Source organism: Panthera leo, chromosome B4 (assembly GCF_018350215.1).
Source record: "Panthera leo isolate Ple1 chromosome B4, P.leo_Ple1_pat1.1, whole genome shotgun sequence".
NCBI lineage: Eukaryota > Metazoa > Chordata > Mammalia > Carnivora > Felidae > Panthera > Panthera leo.
In genome coordinates this window covers 103,406,218-103,433,433 of record NC_056685.1, presented here as the reverse complement: position 1 = coordinate 103,433,433, position 27,216 = coordinate 103,406,218, and the positions used below count along the sequence as shown (strand labels likewise).

The following is a 27,216-nucleotide window of genomic DNA, read 5'->3' as shown; positions in this document are numbered from 1 at the left end:
ATTTTTAAATGTACCTCAGATGAATGTAATGTGCAGCCAAGGTTGAGAACTCCTGAATATTCCGCTTGGTGTCATTTTCAGCTTTTCTGAACTTCCCTCAGTGTGGTTACTCAGTGCCCTTTAGCCTACAGATGCAGGCTTGCCTCCTTCCCCACACCAGATCCATGCCAGTCTTGACCAAGGTTCATAGCGATCTGGAGGTTTAGTCTCATGAGAAGTTATGTGTCCACCTAGACATAAATCTCTAACCCTTTGAGTTAGTTTCATTAATTAATCTATTGCTCATTCTGTAAGTGTGTATCAAACACCTAACATTTGTCTAGTACTCTGCATTGAACAATGGATACAATGACAAATAAGATATTGTTCCTGGAATCTCAAGAAGCTTATAGATTTGCAAGGGTAAAGGGGCGTGTATACATGCAAACAGAGGTGTAGCATTGAGTAGTATTTATTACAGTGGCTGAATGAAAAGAGAAATGTAGAACATAGACATAGACATGTCTAAGGAGATGCTATTTAAGCCAAGTCTTCCATACATGATTTAAAACACCTTCCATGATTATGATATCTCTCTACTTCATCTCTTGCTACTCTTACTCTGGTTCCAATTTCAGCCTGCCTAATTCTTTTCAGTTCTCTGAATGCCCCACACTCTCTTACAAGACTTCAACCTGCATTTAATTGCCTAGAACACTCTTCCCATTTTCCCCACCTGCACCTCCTACCTAGGATTCTGCTTAGCTGTTACTTCCACGAAGAGATCCTTCCTGACCTCCTGAGCTATGATAAATGTCTTTGTTATGCATTCATCCACTAACTTTAAGCAATTCTTTTATAGGACAAGCCCATTTTATTGCATGTCTGTGACTCCTCCCCCCCCCCCACCCCCCGGCAAACCTATAAATTTCATGCAAGTGACAGCAACCAGCTATCCCCTTCACCACTATGTCCCATGCATACTGCAGAGTCTGGCATTATTGGATGAATGAATTAACTGCATTCCAGGAATAAGGGATGATATGTGCAAAGCCATATAGGTATGGAAATCTGTGCCATGTCCTAGAATAAAAAATATTTTGGATGACCAAAGTATAGAATGGACAGGAGGAGGTTTCTAGAGATGAGTCTGGAAAGGATGGTTATTAAGGGCCCTGTATGTAACCCTATATGATCTGAACTTCACCCTGTAGGCAGTGGGAAGTCAGAGGTTTTATGTGGCGGAGTATAATAATGAGGTTTATCATTCAGGATAATCATTCTGGTAGCAAGGTGGAGGATGGAATGAACAAAAAAAGGCTAATTTAAAAAACAGTTGGGAGATGTTCCAGTAATACAGGTGAAAAATAATAAAGGCTTTTCTGAAGTAATCAAGCGAAAGGGCTCCATTCAAAACGTACATTTCAGATAGAATATACAGCTCTTACTGACTAACTGCATGTGGGGGTGAATGTGAAAGATGATGTTTAGCTTGGAGGACAGGCTTGGTAGGAATGCTATTCATGGAATTATGGAATAAGGAAAGAGAAGAACTAGTTTCAGGAAAAAAATTAATGAGCTCAGTTTGTAACAGTTGAGAGTTCCACATACCTGTAGACATCCATGTAGTCTTTTGTGTAGTTAAAGATGCATACGTTCTTAGCTTGGTAACTTATTGATTGTGGATACAGTTGGTATTGTCTAACTGACTACGTTGACTTCCAATTTATGCACAAAAAGACAAACTCTTCAGACTGGCAGTGTTGTGTTGATTTCATGATTTTTGCTTCATTGGGCCACAATTAACAATCAGTTGGCAATACTTCAAGGGAGAGTCTCCATTAAAGTCACTCACTAGTTATTTTCTTTGATAGAGACATATATGTATGCCAATCCCACCCAAATTCTGAGGAGGTAATGATTTTATTATAGGTAGCAATGCTGTTATATTTCTTTTTCATTTGATTGTGAGTTCAGAAAGGAAGTATGTCTTAACTCTTCCAGTTAAACTTAGTGCCAAGTCTAATGGGAAGAGAAATTAGTGGATGGATGGATGGATGGATGGATGAATTTATAATCTGACAGGGATATGGGATGCTTTCTGTAGCTAATCACTTAGAAACTGAAAACCTTCCATCTTAAACATAAATGCCTAAGTGACTGCACTGAGTTATTAACTACAACAGATAGAAGAGGTCACCGTAAGTTATTTTTAAAATGTCCTTTCATCGTATCATTTTCTCCAGGCACTACAAAACCATCCTGGGAATTTTAAAGCTATGGGTATAAAAGACAATGTTTCTTGATACATTAACCTTTGTTATTGTCCAGCAAAAGATGAGCCTTTAACTTATTATTGAATTTTTTTTTGCTTGGTACTGTTCTTAGAAGCTGGTAGGTGGGTACACAATCAGATTATTTTAGGAAAATAACCTTATGGACCATATGAAGAGGCTGGAGAAGAAATGACTCTATTTGGATAGAGGGGAGATGATGATAAGGGCTTGGAATAATAATAGCCATATGGAGAAAGCCCATTCATTCATAAATTTATTCATTCCTTCTTTCATTCATTCATCAAATATTTATTCACTGTATTATACAATGGGGATGCCAAGGTGACCCAACTTAGATAGAGTTTGGGTAAGAGTTTAAACTGTAAGAGTTTATAGATAAACATTTGTTATATTAATAAATGTAAAATTGCAGATGTGATAAATGTGGTATGGGAAAGGAAAAGTCACACTGAAAACAACATCTCAGAGGTAAAATTGACAGGCTTTCTTTGGTTATTGGGGTATCGATGAAAGACACGCTACCTCTTCTTTCCCGAAATAATATTCAAACTGATTTGCGTGACAGAGAACATATATGAAATGCCATTAAAGAAGGTGTATTCAGTGACTAATTGTGTAGAACAAATTAAAATGACTTTTTATCAAAAGATGAGATCAATAAGCTATGAATTATAAGTTCTGATTTTGCAATTTATTCCACTTACTCATTACACCATCCCATTGGAATGATGGTACTTTGCTGATAAGAGACAGTTGACTCTAGATCCCTCTATTTTGATTCTTTTTTAGATGTCGCCAGAGCAATTGAATTACTGGAAAAACTACAGGAATCTGGAGAAGTACCAGTGCACAAGCTACAATCCCTCAAAAAAGTGCTTCAGAGTGAGTTTTGTACTGCTATTCGAGAGGTATGACACTAAAATTTTAATAACGATATTTAGCTATTTGTCTCCTGAATAGAAAAGATGTCTTTTCCACACAAACAGTTGAAATAGTTAAGATTGGAACTACATCTTAGCTTTCTGTTTTTAGCTGCTTGGACAGATGATAAAATATAATTTAGTCTGCTAAATTCATAAATTAGATCCAGTCAGGATTTATACAGTCATATAAAACCAAATGTTGACTTTATGGTACCAATGAGGTCACTGCCTCAGCAGGTAGCTGTTACTTACTTGCAGTCTAAGTTATTTAGTGGTCACATGAAGTCATATGGATACTCAGTTCAAAATAGTCATAATTAGTGGGGGATTGTGCTTTTCTTAAAACAACATTCAACTGAATCTTAGATAAATCTGGAAGAGTAACCTCCTACTGACTAATGTTACAGTTATCCAAACATTACTGTCTAGTGCAATAATGGAAAACCTCTGAACAGACTGATATGCCCCTCTAACAAATCTTTGCGATGCTTTCCTTGCTAGAGATTTTAAGAAGCCTAACATAAAACAAGTGTGTAGAAATGACTGTTTGAATCTTGTATTGACTTGTGGTGGAACTGACTAGTCTGCTAATTAATTTAATTGTTAAAATAAAGTTCATTCAAGATGTATATACCATATTGTTTCTTGAATAAAATAATATTAAGTCCATCATTTCTTCCCCACCAGGTACTAAGCAGTAATTCATTAGTTAGGACCTGAAGTCCATAACTCCAGCGTATTTGCTCTGCTAGAAGTCCCCACTAATGAATTATTTACTGTCATCTCCCAAACCAGTTGAACCCAGTGACTTTCTGGAGAGTTTGTTGTAGCAGAGGACATACACTTGTCAAGGAATACTTGTTACCAACTTCCTTTCCTTTTTGCAACTCTACCTGTGGCCAATGCATATATTTTTACCTCAACAATGCTAATATATGAGTAGTCACTACATAGGAAAGACCCAGGTGACTAAGACAGAGACATACAAAACTTCTCTCACTATAGATTTAAACTGTAGCCTATCCAGTGAGGTACAGTTTGGATTTTGCTGAGATTTGATTTAGACTGTGCTTGTGCTAAATCTTTATCAGGTGAAGTTGTTCACTATTTGATTTTTGTTTATAATGAACACAGCTTAAGTAAATAACCATAATTGTGTCTCCAAATTCTAACCTATGAATTTAACCAAAGGCCGAAAGGAAATTTCTGAAAGTGTATGAGTTCTCGGCCACTGACTGCTCAGTGGGAAAGGTATAGATATGTGGAAACCCCATGGGCCTCTTTCAGGTCAATTCCTATAGTCACTCTGTAGATCAAGGTTAAATCCCCTACACGCTCTTTTCTTCCTTCACAGAGTGCTTGCTACTCCCCTGAGATTTGATGGCCGACTTTTCATTTTTAGATATTCTATCATCTCTTTTACTTTCCACAGAACTAACTAAAGGATAGGACACATCAAATGTGTATCTCTGCTAACTGGGAATTTGGCATGTGAGCAATGCAAAGTCTCCACCTTTGTGGAATTTACATTCCAGTGAGAAAATGATGATAAATAAATATGCAATACAATGTCAAAGGGTGACAAAACTAGGGAAATAAAAGAAGCAGGATTAGGGGAAATAGGAATAAAGCTCTATTAAGTTAGGGTGGTAGGAAAATAACCTAACTGAAGTAATGGGACAGGTCACAAGTATCAGTGGGATACAGTGTTCCAGGTGGAAGAAACCACAAGTAGAAAAATCCAGAGCCAAGAATGATCTTAGTCCATGGAAGGAAGATCCCAAAAGCCAGAATGTATGCAGTGAAATAAGCCAGGTAGGCTTCCCAGAGGCAGCCAGAGAGCAGATCACATGAGGCCTTGCATGCCGTTGTTAGGAGATTGGATTTCATTCTAAGCATGACAGAAAGCCCTTGGAGAATTTTGCCTTGACCTGATTAGATTTTTAAAAGATCTTTCTGAATGCTGTGAGAATACAAGTGTGTGGGCAAGAGAGGAAACAAGAGAGTCCAGTAACAAAGTAATGAGTAGATCAAGTGAGAGATGTGATGATGGTTGCTTGTGTGATAACAGTTTTAGCTGTGGGAAGTCTTCAGGTTCAATGTGTGTTTTTTGAGAGTAAAGTCAACAGGCATTGTTGATGCATTGGATGTATGGATGAGAGAGCAAGTCTCAATTGCCTTTTAGGTTTGGGCTTGAACAATTGGATGGATGGTTACATAAGGAAATAGAATCTTTGCAGTTGGACCAAGTTTGGAGAAGACTGTCCAAGAATTCTGTTATGGACAAAGCAAGTTGATGATGCTTTTCTGACATCCACGTAGAGAGTCTAACAGGCATCTAAGTCTGAAGCTTGGGGGAGAAGTTGGGTCTGGCGATGTAAATGTGGTATCGATATCTGTTCAAATAAATGCACAGACCTTTTTCTTTAAAGAGTTTACTAATGAAAAAGAGAATAAGAGTAAAATAGAAAAGAAATATGAAGACCTTGTATAGGCATTATAAATATATCTTTCAAACCTAGTTTGTGGTAAAGTGTCCTATGTGCATCATTAGTGGTCCATGGAAATCTATAACTGAATTATGGACAGTCCAATACTTTCAGAGGGAAAAAATCATATAATTTTTCTGCTTTACATTTTATAAATTTGGACTAGCAAGATTAATTTTAGATTTATACTAATGCCCTTATAATAATTTTGTCCTTTAAGGGCAATGCATGTTGTACAGATATTATTTTGATCAATTCATCTTGACCCACATTTTACACTAGTTTTATGATATTATTCATATTTAAGTTTGGAATGTACCTCATTATTCTCGTTATATCACTTTACATTAACTACAGGAAGTAATGATAAAAATAGCAATAGGTATTCAATAATTCTGAATCATAGAATAATATTGCATATCCATCTAGTGAAAAGTTCTTCAATAAAAACATAAAATATGAACCCATGTTGCCAGACAGGTGAATGCACAAGCTGGTAAAGAAAAGTGTAGCTGGGAAGTATGACAATATACAGCAATAAATGTCTGAAAATTAAATTTTCTTGAGTCGAGAATCCTTTCCCTCCTGGTCTCTTGGGTACTGACTGTTCTACTGGCATGAAACCTTTGAAGGTTTAGTTTCCTATTCAAGTTATGCTTAGAATCTCGATGGTTAAATTATTTGAGTTTTTTCAGGAATATTTGTTAATTCATACTTTCCAGTGTGACAGTTATTAATTTGGTCATAACAGGTAGAGAAAGGACAAAGAACTACATGGGCGTCATTCTTAGTTGCATTCACCAGAGCAAAAACAGATAAAGGTCATTGTCAACAAGTCTGCGAAACCCAAATTATTCTAAAAATAAAAAGGGAGAGAATCAGTTGCCAACTCTTTAAATTGCCATACACCTTACACTAGTGTAACAGTAGTTATAGTTACGTGTTGAGGCAATCCCATGTTTTGCTTTACATTTGGATGAAACCACTGAATCAGCTCTTGGCCTATGGGTAGCACTTATATGGGAAGAATGGTTTAATGAAATTTTACTTTGTTTCTTACTGAAAATGAATGATTAAAAGAGATTAGATGTTTTCTCTACTTAACTATTCTTCTGTAATCTGTAATAAAGATAGAAAAAATCATGTTGAGACCCGTACTGAAACAAGACCATTTATGTACCCAACTAACATTGATGTATTAATAAACGAGTTTCATTTGAATGCCAACCCACATACAGCTGTAGCCATAGAATAAAGGTAGTAGATGGCACTACTTACCTTGATATTTTATTTTCTGGTTGAAGGATCTCAAAGGACCTGATTAACAGTTAAATTGCACCATTCTGTGCAAGTAATTTTGGGGTACATGGTGATAAATGGACTGACACATGATGTTCCTTTTCCCATAGTGAGAGGTACCAGCTGACAAGAGAAAGTTCACAGAACTTTTTGAATGAGAGATGAAATAAAAAACTTTATGGGACTGATAGTCCCAGTAAGGGCCATTTCTGGGCCTTTTTAACTGTCTTTTTAAGTGTCTTCTTCAAGTTTTTGTTCATCACTGTATTATTTAGGTTGAATGACCTAAATTTATAAATTGAAATGTAAGGAAATACATGGGTTGAAATATAAGGATTGTAAAATGTTGGCTTTGGTAAGAGAATTTCCTATGAGACTTGAATGGTGAATTTGAATTGAATTTAAATAGTTCGATTACCAAGAGATGAACTTTTTCCTGACACTTCATATTCTTCATGCCTCAGAGAAAGAAATCAATAGTATATGAGCGGTTATATTTTAAGAGGACATCCCATTTCTGCAACACAGTTCAAAGAAATTCTTTCTGAAACTAAAATAATAAAAAATAAACAGACTTAATCTATTTACTATCACCATCTTCCAAGTTTTACAACATTTAGGCTTCCTGCTTTCCAGGGGAATGTGCTCATCAATCTGGTGTTTGATGTGCTGCTGAGAGTGGTCTGTGGTGAGGACTTGCTCCCGCATTTATGGCTGTCCTATGCATTTTTGAACCAAAAATGCAGAACCAAATGACACAGTCGCCAAAAACTGCCTTCCCTGGCCAACTGCCAGATGCTGTGTGTTAGTATTTTCTAATGTAGTAGAACTGTAGATTAAGAAAATAAACCAATTCCATATGGAATCATTCTGATAGTCAGGATTGTCGGAAAACATTCTAGTTCTCTTCTTCTCAGCACATGTTACAACTGGATTTCCCCATCCTCTTTAAGGCGAGATGTGGTTGATGCCTTGGCTAAGGAAGTGTGAGTAGAAACGGTGTGTGCCACTTCCTTGGTGAAACCATTGAGTCAGTGCATGGTATGTTGTGTTCCTTGTCCTTTGCTATGTGACTAGTGATGTTTTTAGTTGGTGAATGATCAATCAGTCTGGGTTGCAGGGTGAGGAAATGAGAAATACAGGCTCTGCGAACCTTTTACGAACAGGTAGCCTGAGCAAGAAATACACCTTTGTGACTCTAAGCCTCTAGAATATTGGGTTGGAACATAATCCAAGCCATCCTGACTGATAATACACAATCATCAAGCCAAATTTAGCTTGGATAAAGGTTATAAGCAGTAGCAAGCATCCTTTTAACCGCTGAAAAGCAAAATTAATGTTTAAAGTCTATTATTTTCAATAAGATATGATAAATCTTTTTAAAACTATATGAAATTCATAACCAATATAAGTACCACGCCCATGGGATGGTTCATAAATTTTAAAATCTGAGACACTTGGATCATAGATCTTGCTTCTAGATTATTTTCCATTTCCTCCTATTCTCACTTTTTCTCCCTGAGGATGCAGCCCATTAACCATCCAGCACCACCTCCTACCCCATCCAAGTCTTACACTGTTGCTTAATAAAGGGATTTCTTTGTTTATATACTAAAAGTTATAATCAACATGGAAGGAATAGTTAGGATGTATCAATCTGCTATTCAATTGCTCTTAGTCTCCAGTGAGATTCTTCCCCTGGAGAGAGCTGTAGATTGGGAATTACCATCACAGTGACTCCCACCAGTATCATGTGAAATTTCGCAGTGAGGCGTTCTGTCAGATCATGGGAAGCAGCAACATCATTAGAGCATTGTTGTAGTCAAGTCGACCAATGTTCAAATCCCAACTTGGCTGCTTACTTCAGAACTCTCTAATATTTTATTTGTCAACTTTTAATAATGGAATGATACCATCAGTCTTGAAGTGATTCTGATAGTTAGAGATCATATATGTAAAGTCACATAGTACAGAGTCTGGCATCCAATAATTACACAATCAATGGATGCTATTGTAATTAAAGGGTAGAGTCCTGAATTATCACTAGGTATAGTGTTTTGGTAAGTCAGGAAATGGGTAACAGATGGGAAGAGAAATGTTAGTTTCTATAGGCTAGATCTAAGAAAATCCATAAGACTAATAGACATAGTCATTGCCCCACCATTAATCATGAAAACAAAATAAATGGAGCCATTGTATTCTAATTCCACAATCATATGAGACATACCATTATGACACACATGTTTGTTTTTGGTGTTGTTCTGTACATCTTAATCTACTGTGTGGATGAAAACATGGTCAGCAAGTGTAATCAGCTTTATGAGAAAACTAATGATGCGTTGTGTGATAGAAAACAGGTTTAGAATTACCTTAAGAAAACATACTTGGATCAATCCTGACAAGATGAGATGAAATAAGGATACATAGAAAGAGAAAAAAGTTGGTGGTAGGGAAAGTGGAAGGGAAAGAAGGTAGAAAGGAAGAGATAGAGGGAAGGCAGAAAACAGGAAAGGAAGAAAGACAGGAAGAAAGGAAAGATGGAAGGCAGGCTGATGCTCAATCATGGCTTGTTGTTGTGTATTTAAAAAAATGGCAAGAACATGGAGTCAGAATGTTGACAATCGTTTCAGACAACCTGGACACAAATCCTTTAGCCATCTAATTATATGATCTTGTACTCGTTACTTAACTTCTATGTTCCTGGTTTTGTTTATTCTTTTTTTTAAAACATGAAATAAGACAATAATAACGTTGGGAAGATTAAATCAAATGAGATTAAAAACTATAAAATACCTTGACTAATACACTACCTAGCTAAAAGAGTAAGTAGTTAAGAAAGGGTAGTTACTCTGGTGAAAAATTCAGTGGCTTTTAGTGACAATACAATAAAATTTTATTGTATTCTGATAGAAATATTAGTTACAAATACAGAGAATAACAGTTCTGTAGTTACCAACCATCCAGACAAATGTAATTTTTTTTTCTCCATAGGAGGCTCACATTTAAAAAAAGTTTTTTTCATGTTTGTTTCTTTTTGAGAGAGTGAGCGCACGATCAGGGGAGGGGCAAAGGAGAGGGAGACACAATCTAAAGCAGGCTCCAGGCTCTGAGCTGTCAGCACAGAGGAGGCTCACATTTTAAGAAAGATGTTGGCAATCTGGAGTGGTTTTAGAATAAACCAATATAGTAAGGAATCTGGAAACCTTGCCATTTGACAAAAAGCTAAGGACTTGGTGATAGTTAGCCACAAAAGAAACAAAATCATGTGCAATATGCTTGTCATTTACTGTTTGGTAGGATGAGGTGAAAGGAAGGTAACCATGCTAGACCACTGGGTGAAAAGTAGAAGGATGCAGATAACTAGTGGTAACCAACAATGGGCTCATTTATAATGTAAGATGCTTCCTATAACAACAGCAAAGGTTAGATGATCATATTTCAGATCACTTTTTCACAAGAGCTTTTAGTTTAAGGTCATATATAAGCTTCATGTTATAGGTGAAGTAAAAGCAAATATACATGTATGCTTTTACAATGTAAATTATATAAATACTTGTATATAAATACATATAATTTACTTTCCCTATTTCTGTTCCCTTCCATTTACACGCAAAAAAATTTATGGCAAAATGTTTTTAATGTTTTACTTTAAACATGGATTTCATTATGTAAAATTAGCATCCTGTTATATAATGGCATTTAAAATAGCACTATATTCGCAGGAATTAACAAAAATATATCTGACATATGTTTACACATATCTTTCTGTTCGTATTGAACTTAAGTTGGCAGATGACAAAGGAAAGAAAGCTTGATGGCTCTTTCATTTCCTTTGATTTTATTTGCACTGACAAATGTGATAGGACACAAAAGCCAGATTGTTTCTTGTGTGATAAGTTTCCTGCCAAGAAGAGCATGAAGTCAATAAAGCTTATTTCTGAACATCCTGAAAATACATTGCACAATATAGAATTTTTATTTTCTGTACCAAAACTTAGATTTGTCCCAGCGTGTCTTGACACGTTTCCAAGCAAAAGGAACCAGGAATAATTGGAGAAATCTCGATCAAGTCCTGTACTTTAGAAACGTTTGAACTGGTGGGTTGCTCAGAAGCACGAGAACAGCAAAAATAGTGTCTCTGTTCACATGATATAACCTGCTTCTGAACTCTGACATTTTGCTAATATTTTGAACCAGTTATGGTGAAAATAACAGCTGTGCCATGTGTACTTGGCAGGCAATTAGTGAAAACTATGATTGTTGCAGTAAAGCTCTGATTTTTATCCATCATGTGAATGCCGATGGTCCTATTGAAGTCTATGTGTGTGTGCGCATGCGTGCCCATGTGTGTGCGTGCTTTTGTGTGTGTGCACATGTGGGTTACCCCATTGATATTTTAAAGACCAAGTTGTTCCAACAGTAGAAAGTTTCTTTGTTTTGCAAAACTCCTAATGGAGGAAAACTCTTCATATTCTGTGTACATGTGGAGTACATACGGAGTTTCTCGGTCCAACATCCAGCTTGATTATTTTGGTGAAGAAGACAAAGCTTTTACTTTTTATGGAGGTTTATTACTTTTCAACATCAGCATGCATTAGTGTCAAAGATTCTGACAATTATCCTAAAAGATGCCTTGCCTGCTCTGTGAAAAGTGGTCCAGTAATTTCACAGTCATAGCTTGGAACCTATATTTACATTTTTATTTCTAAATAGAGCAAGCTGTGTTCTTTTTCACTGTCAAAAGTTGTTGTGGGGTTTTGGGTTTTTTTTTTTTTTTTTTTTTTGGTCTTTTTGGTTTTCTTTAGGCTTTCCAGAGGATATGTATTAATGTACTTGGTTGAACTTGAGTCAGAAATTTCACTTTATTTATTTATTTATTTACTTACTTATCTGTTTTTTTTAAGTGTCTGATTTATTTTTTGCTGTATCTTAGAACAGTTTGGCAAGAGAGGTTCATTTGTGGCTAGACTTTCTTGTAGGAAACTCTAAGATGGCCATAAGAAGGAGGCTAGTCATCAGATTCCAGATTCACGCATCTTATATGACTGCTGCTAGCAATACCTGCCGTTTTGGAAGCAGAAGTTAGAGCCGAAAACTTGTGACCTTTCCAGAGCTACAGAAAGGATACCTGTGAGGGCAAAGGGAGTCAAAAATGAGAAAGCCTTGTCAGTTTAACCATGGAGAAGAACTACAACAACTGGAAAGACTGCAAAACTCTTTCAAAGGTTACTTCCGCTTAAATGATTTAAAATTGAAAAAAAAGGTTTCAATGTCTTTCTTTGCTGACAGAGGCTGCATTGATGCCAACCTTTCTAAAAATAACTTCATTTACCTTGAGGATAAAGGATTTGGTAGGACCTAAATTCAGCTTGAAGTGTCTTGAAGAAAGCGCAGGTGTCTTGACACAAGTCTGTTCTGCTGTAAGGGAATTTAATTCTGTTTGCTTTTAAAAGTGGTGTGAGTGGCAACTTTGAGCCCTTGCTGGTATTAAAACAGACTCAAAATTGATTGTATACTAAAAATGACATAAACATTTCCTTGTAAAATATCACTCCAAATTTTGGCTTCTTCCAAATCAAACAGCCTTCTCATTGAAATTTATTTCAAGCAGACAAAAGTTTTCTTTTCCTTAATGTGATTTGGTTAATTGGGATTTTTTTTTCAGAAAGCCACCATTAATTTTTACAGGAAAAAGTCACAGAATCTTCTGTAATAAATAAAATAGCTCCATGTCAAAGGCAAAAAGATGGCATGAACATTTACACACGATTGTATTTTTCTTGAGATAACACCGTAACTTCGGGAGATTCTCAAAAAGGCCCATGATATATCTTTCCATCTTACCTGCCAGAAAATGAAGACTACTCCCTAATAAAGGATTTTGGTATCAGTCGACATATACTACTTGACTAGTTGGTCTCCATCTCTAGAATCCTTCCAATTCGATGAATCTGTAGTTACATAGCAAGTAACCCATGTTTTTCTTCACATAAATGACATGGAACTATATAAGGCTCAGCATGTATGCATGGTAGGCATTTGTGACTCTGTGAGACTCTGTATGAATGGGTAGGGAAGACAGATACTATAAAGGTTTTTAAACTGGTAAAAATAATGAGAAAAGTAAATGTACTCATTTTATTGAGTTTTTCAAAGGATGTAATTTATAATTTTATCACAGAAAATTGTGAAAACAGAATGACAATTCACTAGAAACGGAATTTTTAAACTAAGTTATATTTCTGCAGCTTTCTCAGAAAAGAAACACTTGTAACAATGTGAGGAGTGTTTATAACATCAATATGTCACTTTCTGGTAGCAAGAACAGGGTCTGTGTGGCAGGAACCGTTTTAGACTATAATTGCACTAATGGGTCATTGATCTTAAAGGTATCTAAACAGACCCTCACAAGCAGTCTATAATGACTCTGAATGCTGTTAGCATCACTGTTGGGTAAATACTCAGCTTGGGCTTTCTATTTGCTGTAACAAATGGTAAAATAAACAGTACATATTTTCAGAAGCTTGTAATTACATGCACTTACATAGTAGTTCAAAATAATAGAGTCCTCCAAGAAGTTGTGTTTTATATCAGTCAGATAAAGTGAACATCCTGTCTTCTGTTGAGATCATAGGACTGGAAATCAGAACTTCTATTTATGGCACTATGGATGACAATTTTTATTTCAGTGAACAAGTCATTTAACCTTTTATTCCCTCAGTATTGGCAACATATGTGTAGACAAGTCCAATTGTACAAGCCATCTAAAGTGAATGTTAAATTACAAATTGCCATTTAAAAAAATTTTTTTAATCTTTATTTTTGATAGAGAGAGACAGACAGACAGACAGAATGTGAGAGGGGGAGGAACTGAGAGAGAGGGAGATACAGAATCGGAAGCAGGCTCCAGGCTCCGAGCTGTCAGCACAGAGCCCGATGCAGCCTCGAACCGACGACCTCGAGATCACGACCTGAGCTGAAGTCGGACATTTAACCGACTGAGCCACCCAGGTGTAGTTCGTTTGTTTTGACTGCAATGTGATATTCCATTGTGTAATTTATTAACTCACTTTCTCATTGATGAGCATTTATGTTGTTTCCAAGTGCTTCTATGAACATACATGCATTTCTTGTCACATGACCAAGATTTATTTGGGGTACACATCTAAATCTGGAATTTCTGGATCAGAAGGTATACAAATACTCAACTTTAAGAGATAATGCCAAACAATTTTTAAAATTAGTTGCTCCCGTTTATACCTCAGCAAGCAATACAGAAATTGTGTATCCACATTACCTCCAGCATTGTCATAGGAGACATTTAAACTTTTATCAGTTGTGGGGCACCTGGGTGGCCCCACCACTTAACCTTCTGGCTTCGGCTCAGGTCTTCATCTCAGGGTTTGTGAGGTAGCGCCCCCATCAGGCTCTGCGCTGGCAGCACAGACCCCGCTTGGGATCCTCTGTCTCCCTCTCTCTCTGCTCCTCCCCTACTCTCTCTCTCTCTCTCTCTCTCTCTCGCGCGCAAAAAACAAACAAAAAAACACATATCAATTGAATATACTAAAATAATATTTCATTGCAGTCATCATTTGCATTTAGTTGATCACTAACTTGCTGCATAGCCCTTCTTGTAATTACTGGCTGTGGATATTTCTTTTTCTGTGAAAAATTCATTTGTGTATTTTTTTACTGATTTGTGCTTATATTTTTTTATATATTCTTGTTATTAACTTTTTACTGATGGTATATGTAGTTCTCCTACATTGTATCTCCTACGTTATAATTTGTCTTCAAGGTGTCTTTATTTTTTTAGTTTTTTTAAGTTGAGGTGTTTTTTAAAATTTTTTTTTATGTTTATTTACTCTTGAGAGAGAGAGAGAGAGCACGAGTGGGGGAGAGGCAGAGAGAGAGGGCGACACAGAATATAAAGCAGGCTCCAGGCTCTGAGCCCAGAGCCCAACGCGGGACTCAAACCCACAAACTGTGAGATAGTGACCTGAGCCAAAGTCAGGTGCTCAACTGACTGAGCCACCCAGATGCCTCTTAAGATATCTTTATACATACAGTTCTTAATTTTAAATATTCACATTGATTATCTATTATTTTACCTTTTTGTATTTTTTTTAGTTTATTTTGAAAAAGAGAGAGTGCAAGCAGGGTAGCAGCAGAGAGAGGGAGAGCAAGAATCCCAAGCATCAAGCTCCATGTGGGACTCAAACTCATGAACCTTGAGATCATGACCTGAGCCAAAACCAAACATCGGATGCTTAACCGACTGAGCCACCTAGGTGCCCTCCATTGATTATCTTTTAAATAATCAATGCTTTTTTGGAGTATCTTACATAAGAAATATTTCCTACCCCAATGTCTAAAAGATATTCATCTATGTTTTCTACTAAAAGTAAAATTTTTATTTTTGAAATTTATGTTCTTAATCCATCTAGAGTTTTTTTTGTATGTAGTGTGAGGGAGGGATCTGATTTTGTCTTTTATCTATAAGGGTAAATATATCTTGCTCTATTTGTTGAATAATTCATAATTTTCTCTGTCACTTGCCCAATTAATTTATACCAGACTATGTACATGGATCTGTTTCTGAGTTTCTACTTAATTCATCAATTTCTCTGTTCCTTCATTCATGGCCTACCTATTTCATTTGGGAGAAATCAAGGCAATGAGTTGGCATGGGGGGGGCACATAGTTTTAATCTTCACTTTTATTAGAAGAGTTATGAAATCTTATTGCATGTGTGTGTATGTGTGTGTTTGCATGAAGGTAAATTAATAAAAGCAAACCATTCATGCATCAGTGAACAATAAGTATGTGCCATAAACTAAAGATTATTATGATAACTCCAATTCTGTTTTTTGCACTGGAGGTACCATGGGGAAAGAAAAAAATAACATAGTTTAATGCTTTCAAACCGAGTAGTTTCACATTCATGATTTGTGGGTCTCTTTCAGTTTCCTTCATCAAGGTTAATTCGGGTTTTAAGTACAGTCATTAATCTTATTCAGCAGATGGCAGAGAATGTTTCAGTTATCATAGCAAAATTAGCGCCTACCATACTGTCTACCAAATAACGAGCATTTAATAAATATTTGCTGGATGCATGAACAAATTCATTAAGATGACCTTTTCATTAGTAGACAAACATATATTTGATTTTCATAGGCCTTGATTTTCAGATGGGATTCTGAGCTCATACAGATCCTAGACAAAACCTGATAACACTGCTAGTTTAGAATAAGATCTTACTTACGTTAAAATGGCTTCCAACCTTGAAAGGTGGTCAGTGATTATGGCTAAAATTTTATTTGCATTGAAAAATTGTTTCCAGAGATGAAAACTGATCTTTAATTAACATAAAAATGTCAAGGTTTTTTTATGTATTTGCATAAATATATACATTGGTACAGATGTGCAAATATGATTTGTTTTCATGTCATGAATGCATAACTATTGTATTTGACTTAAAATTTAGTAATGTGTATAAGGTGAAGAAGGAACCTTAGAAAGCCCATCATCCTGTAGTTCTTAGACATAGGGGAGTCATACACTTCTTTGTGAATCTCGTGATTGTGAATCTTGTGAAATTATGGATCATTTTTCAAGGAATATGTATATGCAAATTTTTTTGAATGCCAGCGGTTGGTAAATTATCTAAAACGGATCCATTTGGAGTTGTAAGCTGTTATAACTTTTTAATTTTAGAGCTGAGGAAATAGATCTGGAAAGTTTAAGTTGTCTTTCAAGCTAGTCAGTGCCCGAGTTAGTAACAGAGCAAAGTTTCCTGAACGTTAGTCCAGTTCTAATTCTATTTGCTATGGACAGTGGCAAAAACGGAACATTCTGGAATGTGGAAACAATGAAACATTATTTCACTACTTATCAGTAATGAGCCAAAATAATTGGAAAATCGCATCATGGTTCCCGTTTCTGTAATTTCTATTCATATCAGTGTTCCATGTGTACCAACAGCATTCTTTAATATTTTTGCCTTCTAGTTCTTTCTTTGCCCCATTTAACACAAGACAATGCATTGTGGCTTAGTAATATATCCTCTCATATGTTTGTAGTCCAAATTTCCAGGAGGCAGTGTAAAAGTTTAGTTACTAATCATTGTATAATTGGCATTATATCACCAAAAGTGTTAGGATATTTCCAGAAAATTTCAGTCCCTGCTGAAATCATTTAGTATTTTTGAGATCAGACTTTTCCAAATGTGTTTCAGGATCTATCACAAATATGCATGTCTATTCAAATATGCCTTTAGTCCTTTTCTTTCTATGTTAGCACTAGAAGCAGTGAAGCCATTTTCAACTAATAGAAATTTTAGGGAGAATGCCTGCTCTCCCAGAAAAAGAAAAACCTATTACAAGTAATCTTGTCTTCCAGACTACTTGGTTTTCCTCATGTCTACCTCTCAATTATATAAGAGATACCAAATATTTATTAAGCCTAATACTTGGAAATTTTTTGAACTGCATTTTTTCCATGCTGTTTCCCATAGGTCAGCAATAGTGCATCCCAAATTTATCCCACTGCCTAAAGTCCTGCCCAGAATTACTTTGCAGTTCATTTCCCATTTGCTAGCACCTAGGGGTACAGTCACAGTTCTTAGGTAAGAGACAGTAATCTCTCTGAAAAGCATCTTTCCGAGTTTTTCAGGGGCTATGCCAAGAAATAAGCAAATATAAAAAAATAAACCCATCAACAAAAGGGACCAAAAGAGATACATCCTCTTCTTCTCCTCAGTCTGACTTTCTTCGGGAAGGACGGGGCCAGTGACCAGAGACAAGTGACAGGGCATTCATAGAGGTGTGAATAAGCAACAGAAGCATTACCTTGATGACAGTAAACAGATGTGTGTTTTCCATATTAAATGCAGTAATGTCCCTCTTTATTTAAGGTCAAGAAAGGAGAGGGAAATTAGTGCTTCTGGAACACACAGTAGAATAGATAATTTCTCTCTCACTGATTTTGTTGACATCATTTTTTGCACACACCTTTCTAAACAATTCCCAGCTCCTGTCCACCTGGGGATATCAATATAGATATGCAGCCATGGCAAGGATGACAGTGCCATGCACATCTTTCTAAAGAATACCTGTGGCTAACCATTCGGAGGAATATAAACCCATATGGAGTCAATGTGGGAAAGGTTACTGGCAGTGCAGCAAAATTAAAGAATCCTACCTCCCGAGTTTCTAATTGAAAGGATATTCTGTTAAATTTCTTTTATGACCACCTGCTTGACTACCAGATATATTTTACCCCTTGTTTCGGAAAGTGAATTATAACTGGATTCTATTAAAATTTCTATGAAAATCATTCCATTTCCTCACAGATGGGATAGTAATTACTTCTGTGTCCAGGACAGAGACAAGCCAACGACCACTATACATTGAGAGAAATGGGATTGCTAGATATTAGCTAAGTAAATCAGACTTTCCTAAACAAGGTAAAAAAAAAAATATGTCTTTTATCCAGATATGACAAAGATCTGCATGTCAATTATATTTTGATAAAGATTAAAATGGCCAAATCGTAACATTGGAGAAATTTGAGGTCTTAGACAATTATAAAGACACCATAATAGTTCCATAGAACTTCTCAATAATAAATATTTTCAATGTCTGAAGATAGTCCCATGAGAGGACAATAATTTATTAGTTACTATGGTTGAAGAGTTTGTAATTATATGATTCAAATCACATTGTTGATATTTCATGCAAAGTACCTTGTCAAGCATAGGCAATTACTCAAACAATAGTTAGGAGGAAAAGATTCATTTAGAATGTTCATTTGCCTTAATTAATTTTGGCACATTACTACAGCCAAGGGAGGAATTTTTAAGATCTCCATGACATACTGATGGAAAATAATAGAGCCACTGAGTCATACTTGATACTCATATTTTCATCTTAGAAAGGATAAACTTGCGTAATAAAGAGTCCATTTAAAATGTTGATTTAATCATCATGGAATTAAAATTGTTTTTAACGAAATTGCTTATTAGTATAATTATGGCTTTACAATATTTGCATTGCCCAGTATAAAGACAAACTGAAATAGCCACACATTTAAACATGTGAATATATAAATGAATGTTCCCTAACTTGAATTTCTATATAATTAAAACTGGACCCAGTGAAGCTATAGCTTAGTAAAAGAAAATCTCAGAACATTTTTTTCTATTTTTAGTTTAGTTTGTTATAATGATCTACTAGTGAGAAAAATGAATAATGCCTAATGTGATTATATTCCATAAACTATTGCCATTTCCATAAAATATTTCCATTCTGTAGAAGACAAAATGGCATTTTTTTCATTGAACTCCCAGTGATGAAAAGATTTATGTTTGTTAATTTATTATAAGACTTCAGAAAATTTGTGACCATCAGATACTTACATTTAATCTTGAAAGATGTTTTACAATGAATGCTTAATTAAACATGTGTTTACAAGCAAAATATTCACAACTTAATCATCTATCAAGCTATTTTGTTTATTCACTATCAAATGTTTAGAGGTTTACAAACATGGATTTTCTTTTAGGAAAGCAATATTTATAATTGTTAGAAAAACATATGCTTATTGAACTATATATTTCAGTGCATTTGGTATTGATGTACATATTGGCAGCTAAAAAAAGAGTAAAAGGAGAGTTTTCCTCAATGACTAATTTGAATTTAGAAAACTATTTAGTTGGATTTAAAAGCAGATGAATTGTAATTAAGCTTGTTGACTTGCTTTGCTAATATAGAAATAATTTTTTTAGAGATCTTGTTCCAGACACTGCAATTCAATATACATAATTTTATTTTAATGTAGCAGGTTATTTAGAAAATAAATTCATTATGTGTTGTGTGCTCACTGTGAGGGACATTTCCTGTTTCCCCATTCTTCTCCATTAGCTTCCCTTTCAATGAGCCTCTAAAAAATCAAGTAACCACTGATACATTCTCTTTACCTCCTCTCACCCACTGCTTTTATCCTCTAATGTGTCTGGAAGAGAGAAAGAAGCCGAATGAGATGGATACATTCCGCCCTCCCCCACCCCCGCCACGGTTTTCAGCTGAAGATTTCTTACTTCTGACTGTGATATCGGTTCTTTCAAAAATGTAGCAGTCACTAGTTTTGTGACCTCGGAGCTTAGATCATTTCTACGTGAATGCTTTTTCCATTTACAGAAGAATATTCCATTGACCTTTCCTAAGGTGTACAAATAATTCCTTCGAATCTTCGTTTGCGGCTAAAAATAGTACAGACATATCCCATTTGCAGTGTTCATGTACAGTGGTAAATTAGACACCAGATCAGTGAATCTGAAGGTACTCATGATAGTCAACAAAAATGTTTTCCCCTGAGCAAAGAAATACTCATTTTCCATTTGTAGCTGGCATGTAGAGGAGCTCGTGGTGAAAGAAATGACTCTACATAGTCTGGCCATAGTCCTGGCTCAACCGGTTTTCCCCTGTTTATAATCTCTAGTCACAGGAGACTGTATCTTCCTTTGTGGTCTCTCCCTGTAAGCCACAGATGGGGGCACCAAACACCTAGGAGGTGTTTGCAATGCCAGTTGTAATTTCATGTATGTCTGGAACATTTCTTCTGTCCTCTCTGCTTGCTGAGCCCCCTGCTCGACTTCACATCAGCTGGTCCTCCATCCATCCTGTGCCCAGGACTTGTCCAGTACTTGTGTGTAGCATCGGTCTGATCACCTGGCCTGGCAGGATTGCCCTTTCTTCCTAATGAAGAGGAGAGGCTACTTGCTCTAGTTATTCCTCTGGAGCTTCTCAAGGGTACCAAGTAAGACTGTGCAGTGCACGCCTTAAGGACATCACCCATTTCTGTGGTCATCCCGGATTTATATTTATTATTGCCATTTCCTGGCAGATGGCTGTGTCTTGAAGAAGTGCCAGCTTCTTCTAACTCGCACAGAGGCACCAATTGTGCTAAGTATGAGACTGGATTTCTCATAACATATTCCGTGTCATTTGGTCCGTTCATAATAGAATGGTAATACTTTGTCCACTGAAATTCTAAGAGGGATCTTGAGCCTATTAGGAGTTAGCAGAAGTTCTCAAAGCCTTGCAACCAGCAAGCTGCCTTTCCTGAATTTAAGCATTCTTATACCCTTTAGCTTTCCTCGTACTGGTCACCTCTCTATAAACTCCAAAGATCATGAGAAATGCTTACTGAAAATATCTGATTCTATAATTATAAGCTTTGCCTGATTGGTTTACATGCAACACGCTTATGTAATTCATGACCCCTCAGTGCCCCGTGGGCTAAATTTGAGAGCATTCAAGTGTGGCCTTCTCTCAGACTGAAGAGAAGACAAAATGCATTATATATTATATATATTATGTACATTATGTATATATATTTGGTAGTGATGTACATATTGGCAGCTTAAAAAAGAGTAAAAGGAGAGTTTTCCTCAATGACTACTTTGAATATATGAAACTATAATATATATCATATATACACACACACATATATATATGGCTTTAGGCATAATTCAGTTATGCTTTTAATAGTTATATAGTCATCTAAATTTCTAACAATACATATACTACTGTATGGCCGTCTACTTCTTAGAATCTTCCAAAATACATGTTATTCAGTGAAATGATTTCCAAAAGTCTTTAAGAGTATGTCCATTCCAAGGATACCTGAGATGTGATTTTAAAAAATAAAGGGTTCCAACAGACATGGTTTTCAGCCCAAACCTCTGGGGAATCTTTGCCAAGAGCATCCCACAGTGCCTTGATGGAGTGCAATGCCCTGTGCCTGAATGACTCTGCACCCGGCCAACTCAACAGTCTCCCCAAGCAGTCTGAATTGAGTCGAAGGGACAGACATGCCCACAGAATTCCCCTCACAGAGGAATCCTCTAATTCATATTGACCAGAAAACATACGCATGTTAAATACTAAAGTGAGTTCCCATGAAGCCCTCGGTTGAACTTCATAGGCTTTTGCTCATTTGTCTCATACACAACATGACATTTAAAAAAAAAAAATTTTTACCGTTTTATTTATTTTTGAGACAGAGAGAGACAGAGCATGAACAGGGGAGGGGCAGAGAGAGAGGGAGACACAGAATCGGAAGCAGGCTCCAGGCTCTCAGCCATCAGCCCAGAGCCCGACGCGGGGCTCGAACTCACGGACCGTGAGATCGTGACCTGAGCTGAAGTCGGACACTTAACCGACTGAGCCACCCAGGCACCCCACAACATGACATTTTAAAATAAAGTTTAAGATACTTTGGCTTAAATGGTTAAATGCCAATGCCTTTTCTGCACCTAATTCAAAACTAAGGCCACCTTACCTTCTTCACCTTGTGGCTTCTCCTTGCAGCTTCTTGATGGCAGTCATGTCACTGTATAGATTAGGTGTCACATCCTTATCAACCTTAAGTGCCAAATACAGAGCAGTTGTGATGCAGTGGGTCTGGGTTTTGACATTGGAGAACAGTCTCTGCTCTAGGGTTTCCTCAAGGGCGAGCCCATCCTGCTACGTGATAGTGATTAATAACTGATAGAAACCCACTTGTGAAACCAGCCAAGAGGCAAATTGCGGCCTTCAGTGATCTTATCCAATAGGTTTTATATGCTCACTTCATTAATTAAAGCTGAGTAATAAGTTGGCAGGTAGTGTTTCTGATCTATCTTGTCAGGGGACACTTAAATGAGATACTAGCCACTTCTTGGTTTCTGAATTAATTAGTTCCTGGCAAGTTTGACCTAAAAGACAAATAACACATAGCTGTGGAGAAAGGCATACTTCCTGCCTGGTTCTTTCCTGTCTTACCAGCAGAGCTGATGTCCCTGTGTCCTTGAGTAGGCAAACACTGACATGTTGGAAGAACTCTGCGAGTGATTGTCTTGCTACTACAGATGGGCTCGCATAATTACTATTACACTCTTGTGGGAGGCAACTTCAGCATTACCAAGAGAAGGAATGCTATCAAGGTGCAGTCAAGTTGCTAACCATCCATTATTTCACTACAGGAGGCCCAGAGTAGCTGCTTCCAGCTTTTCCTTTGCTCTGCTGTCAATATAGTAACACTTCAGGGATAAGCATGTTTGTGCGGACTGTATACATGAAGTATACTTAAATGCAAATCAAAGTTCTACTAATGTTAAATTGGCAATATAAAACACATGTGGCAGACATTTTTTTTTACACATTTCTGGGTCTGAAGGGAATGGGTTACAAATACTAACAAAATGAAAATTGAAAAAAACTGGAATGTACTATAATAAGACTGGGCCACCAAGGACATGCTTTAAGAATGGGATTGTTTTGGGGTCCCTGGGTGGCTCAGTTGGCTAAGCATCCAACTCTTGATTTTGGCTCACGTCATGATCTCACGGTTCGTGGGATCAAGCCCCATGCTAGACTCTTGAGATTCTCTCTCTCCCCTGCTTACGCTCTATCTCTGTCTCTCAAAAATAAATAAATAAACATTAAAAAAATGAATGGGATTATTTCCAGTTGATATTCCTCTGAGCCCTGCCACCTTCATAATTTCTTATTTTTATTGAGCAAAGAAAAATGGAAGAAAAAATGCATAGAAGTTTTATTTAAGAGGACACCTATACAAGCGATGGAGTAGAATATGGAAGAAAAAGAAAGAGCAGGCACTCCATGTTTTCTACCAAAAAGCTTTCATCACTTCTCTTCAACTGCCAGAAATATAATTTTATTTAGGTGCCTACACCTCCCAGCATAATTCAGGAAAGGGTGAATTTACTCCCTCAGCTAGGAGGGTAAATCTGATTGGCTTAATCTAAGACAGATGCCACAGTGTCATTCCCCTTGTGAATGATTGGTTTAGCAGGGTGGGGAAGTCACCCTTATCTAGCTAATGTGGCATGAGGGGAAGTCCAATGACATGTTTCTGAGGAATGTATCATAGCTATTAAAAAGAGACATAGGAACAGATGATTACCTCTTTTCCACTGGATATTGTCCTGTCTGGATGTGATTTTTGGAATGATGACAGCCTTTGGAGGGCTACAAAGAGAACTCGCCTCCAAAGACAAGGCTGACATTCAGAGCATTCCAGAGGAGTAAAAACCAGGGTCTTTGATGAAAAGGTTAAGTCCCTGAGCTAATTCTCTAGATTCTTCTCATCTTGAACTTTCCTCAGTGTTTGAGCCGGTATTTCCCAAACTTTGCTGCACATGAGAATCACTGGGAAATCTCTGAAAGTTCCCAATGCCCAGCCCTCACCCCACTGCAGTTGGATCAGAATATTGGGTAGGAGCCAGATATCAGTTTATTTTAAGGATCCCCAGGTGATTTCATTATGTAGCAACATTTGGAAACCATCTGGTTTGAACCATTTTGAAGTATATCTTTTGTTATTTCCATTTGAGTGCTTCCCAACTGAAATGACAGAATTCAAACAAACAACAAAACAAAAAACATTATTTGCATTATATGAGTAGCTACACTGAATAAGAAAACAGAAACAATATTAAGAAGAGTATAATAGTAAAAAATGCTTTCATAGTTTTCAAGAGGAATTCTACTTCAGTTACTAAGCAATTTAATTGAACCATATTCAAATGTAATCAAGTACCTACAACTCTTGATAGAATAGTCTTACTGAATATTTCCTTTTATACAGCTTCATAGCTATTTAATAACCTGAAGTTTAATTTATGTAAAATAATTAAGAGTGAGAGAACCCTTCCATCTTTGTTAAATTTAGTCCTTAAAGAATGTCCACAAAACAGAAACAAATGTTGGCTTCTATTATATATAATTTCAAGAAAGGAAGACTCATTATCCTTATCAGCTATTACAAATAACCCCTAACCACACATGCAAACACACACACACACACACACACACACACACACACACATTGAATTTACGAAACCATCTAAGAAATGGTCCATAGTGACTTAGACTCCACATGGATAGACAAGGCAAAAACCTAACAGCTCACTATGACTCTATGACTTAACCAAAAAGAAACATTTTCTACTCTCCAGAAGGCTATATACTTTCTCTCATTTTCAGGGGGTGATCTTCCTGTCTTCTACCTCGTCAGGGTGGAGATTACAGAGCAATAACCCTTCAGCTGTCTCCTTATTTAAGAGCCAGAGGGCAGCAGCCTGCGTCTCTTCCCACACTTTTAAAACACTGCAGTGGACTTAGGATCTTGCTGAGAATCTGTGTCATCCCCAGTCCAAGAGTGGAAAGTTTTGGTACCCTACGCTTTGACCTTGTTTGTGATCATACTACCTCATAATCTAACATGATGGCTTCCAGAAAAAACCTCCAGTGTTTGCAAAAATGTTCCTGGTATCACCTACCTATCATTGATTCCATTCCTCTTCTTCACTGCTCAGTTATTGGACCAGGGCCTTTACTTCCTACTTTGTCTTCAAGTAAGATCATAAAAACTGGATAGGTATTATGTAAGTAGGCATCCCTAATCTCATTAGATAGAATGATAGGCCACTCAATTTTTTTAAATTTTTTATTTTATTTCATTTTTTTAAGATTCAAGGATTATTTATTTATTTATTTATTTAATATGATTTATTGTCAAGTTAGCTAACGTACAGTGGAAACAGTGTGCTCTTGGCTTTGGCAGTAGATTCCCATAATTCATCGCTTACATGCAACACCCAGTGCTCATCCCATCAAGTGCCCTCCTCGATGCCCATGACCTGTTTTTCCCTTCCCTTCTGCCCCGCATCAACCCTCAGTTTGTTCTCTGTATTTAAGAGTTTCTTATTGTTTGCCTCCCACTCTGTTTGAAACTACTTTTTCCCCTTCCCTCCCCCCATGGTCTTCTATTAAGTTTCTCAAATTCCACGTATGAGTGACATATATGCTATCTCTCTCTTTTTCTGACTGACTTATTTTACTTAGCATAATACCCTCCAGCTCCATCCACGTTGCTGCAAATGGCAAGATTTCATTCTTTCTCATTGCCAAGTAGTATTCCATTGTATATATAAGCTGTATCTTCTTTATCCTTTCATCAGTTGATGGACATTTGGGCTCTTTCCATAATTTGGCTATTGTTGATAGTGCTGCTATAAACATTGGGGTACATGGGCCCCTATGAATCAGCACTCCTCTATCCTTTGGAGAAATTCCTAGTAATGCTATTGCTGAATTGTAAGGTAATTCTATTTTTAATTTTTTGAGGAAACTCCACACTAGTTTCCAGAGTGGCTGCACCAGTTTGCATTCCCACCAGCAGTTCAAGAGGGTTCCCATTTCTCCACATCCTTTTCAACATCTGTTGTTTCCTGAGTTGTTAATTTTAGCTATCCTGACCTGTGTGAGGTGGTACCTTAATGCGGTTTTGATTTGTATTTCCCTGATGATGAACGATGTTGAGCATCTTTTCATATGTCTGTTGGCCATCTGGATGTCTTCTTTGGAGAAGTGTCTATTCATGTCTTCTGCCCATTTCTTCATTGTATTATTTGTTTTTTGGGTGTTGAGTTTGGTAAATTCCTTATAGATTTTGGATACTAACCCTTTATCCAATATGTCATTTGCAAATATCTTCTCCCATTCCGTTGGTTGCCTTTTAGCTTTGTGATTGTTTCCTTTGCTGTGCAGAAGCTTTTCATCTCAATGAGGTCCCAATAGTTCATTTTTGCTTTTATTTCCCTTGCCTTCAGAGACATGTTGAGTAAGAAGTTGCTGTGGCTGAGGTCAAAGAGGTCATTGCCTGTTTTCTCCTCTAGAGTTTTAATGGTTTTCTGTCTCACATTTAGGTCTTTCATCCAAATTGAGTTTATTTTTGTGTATGGTATAAGAAACTGGTCCAGTTTCATTCTTCTGCATGTTGCTGTCCAGTTCTCCCAGCACCATTTGCTAAAGAGACTGTCTTTTTTCCATCGGATACTCTTCCTCCTTTGTCAAAGATTCATTGGCCATACATTTGTGGGTCCAATTCTGGATTCTCTATTTGATTCCATTGGTCTATGTGTCTGTTTTTGTGCCAATACCACACTGTCTTGATGATTACAGCTTTGTAGTACAGGCTGAAGTCCGGGATTATGATGCCTCTGGATTTGGTTTTGTTTTTCAACATTACTTTGGCTATTCATGGTCTTTTGTGGTTCCATACAAATTTTAAGACTGTTTTGTTTTAGCTCAGAAGAATGCTGGTGCTATTTTGATTGAGATTGCATTGAATGTGTAGATCCACTTAATTTTTTTTTTT

General features: G+C 36.7%; 1 protein-coding gene across 2 annotated transcripts in view; it reads left to right on the top strand.

Moving 5' to 3' along the window:
* The window catches only part of LIN7A (lin-7 homolog A, crumbs cell polarity complex component), a 124,298-nt gene that overhangs the window by 39,707 nt on the left and 57,375 nt on the right, over window positions 1–27,216 (top strand). For both annotated transcript variants that reach the window (XM_042947251.1, XM_042947250.1), the window contains exon 3: window positions 3,066–3,184. In XM_042947251.1, the coding sequence (XP_042803185.1) occupies window positions 3,066–3,184 (119 nt within the window). The remainder of the gene's footprint in view (window positions 1–3,065; window positions 3,185–27,216) is intronic.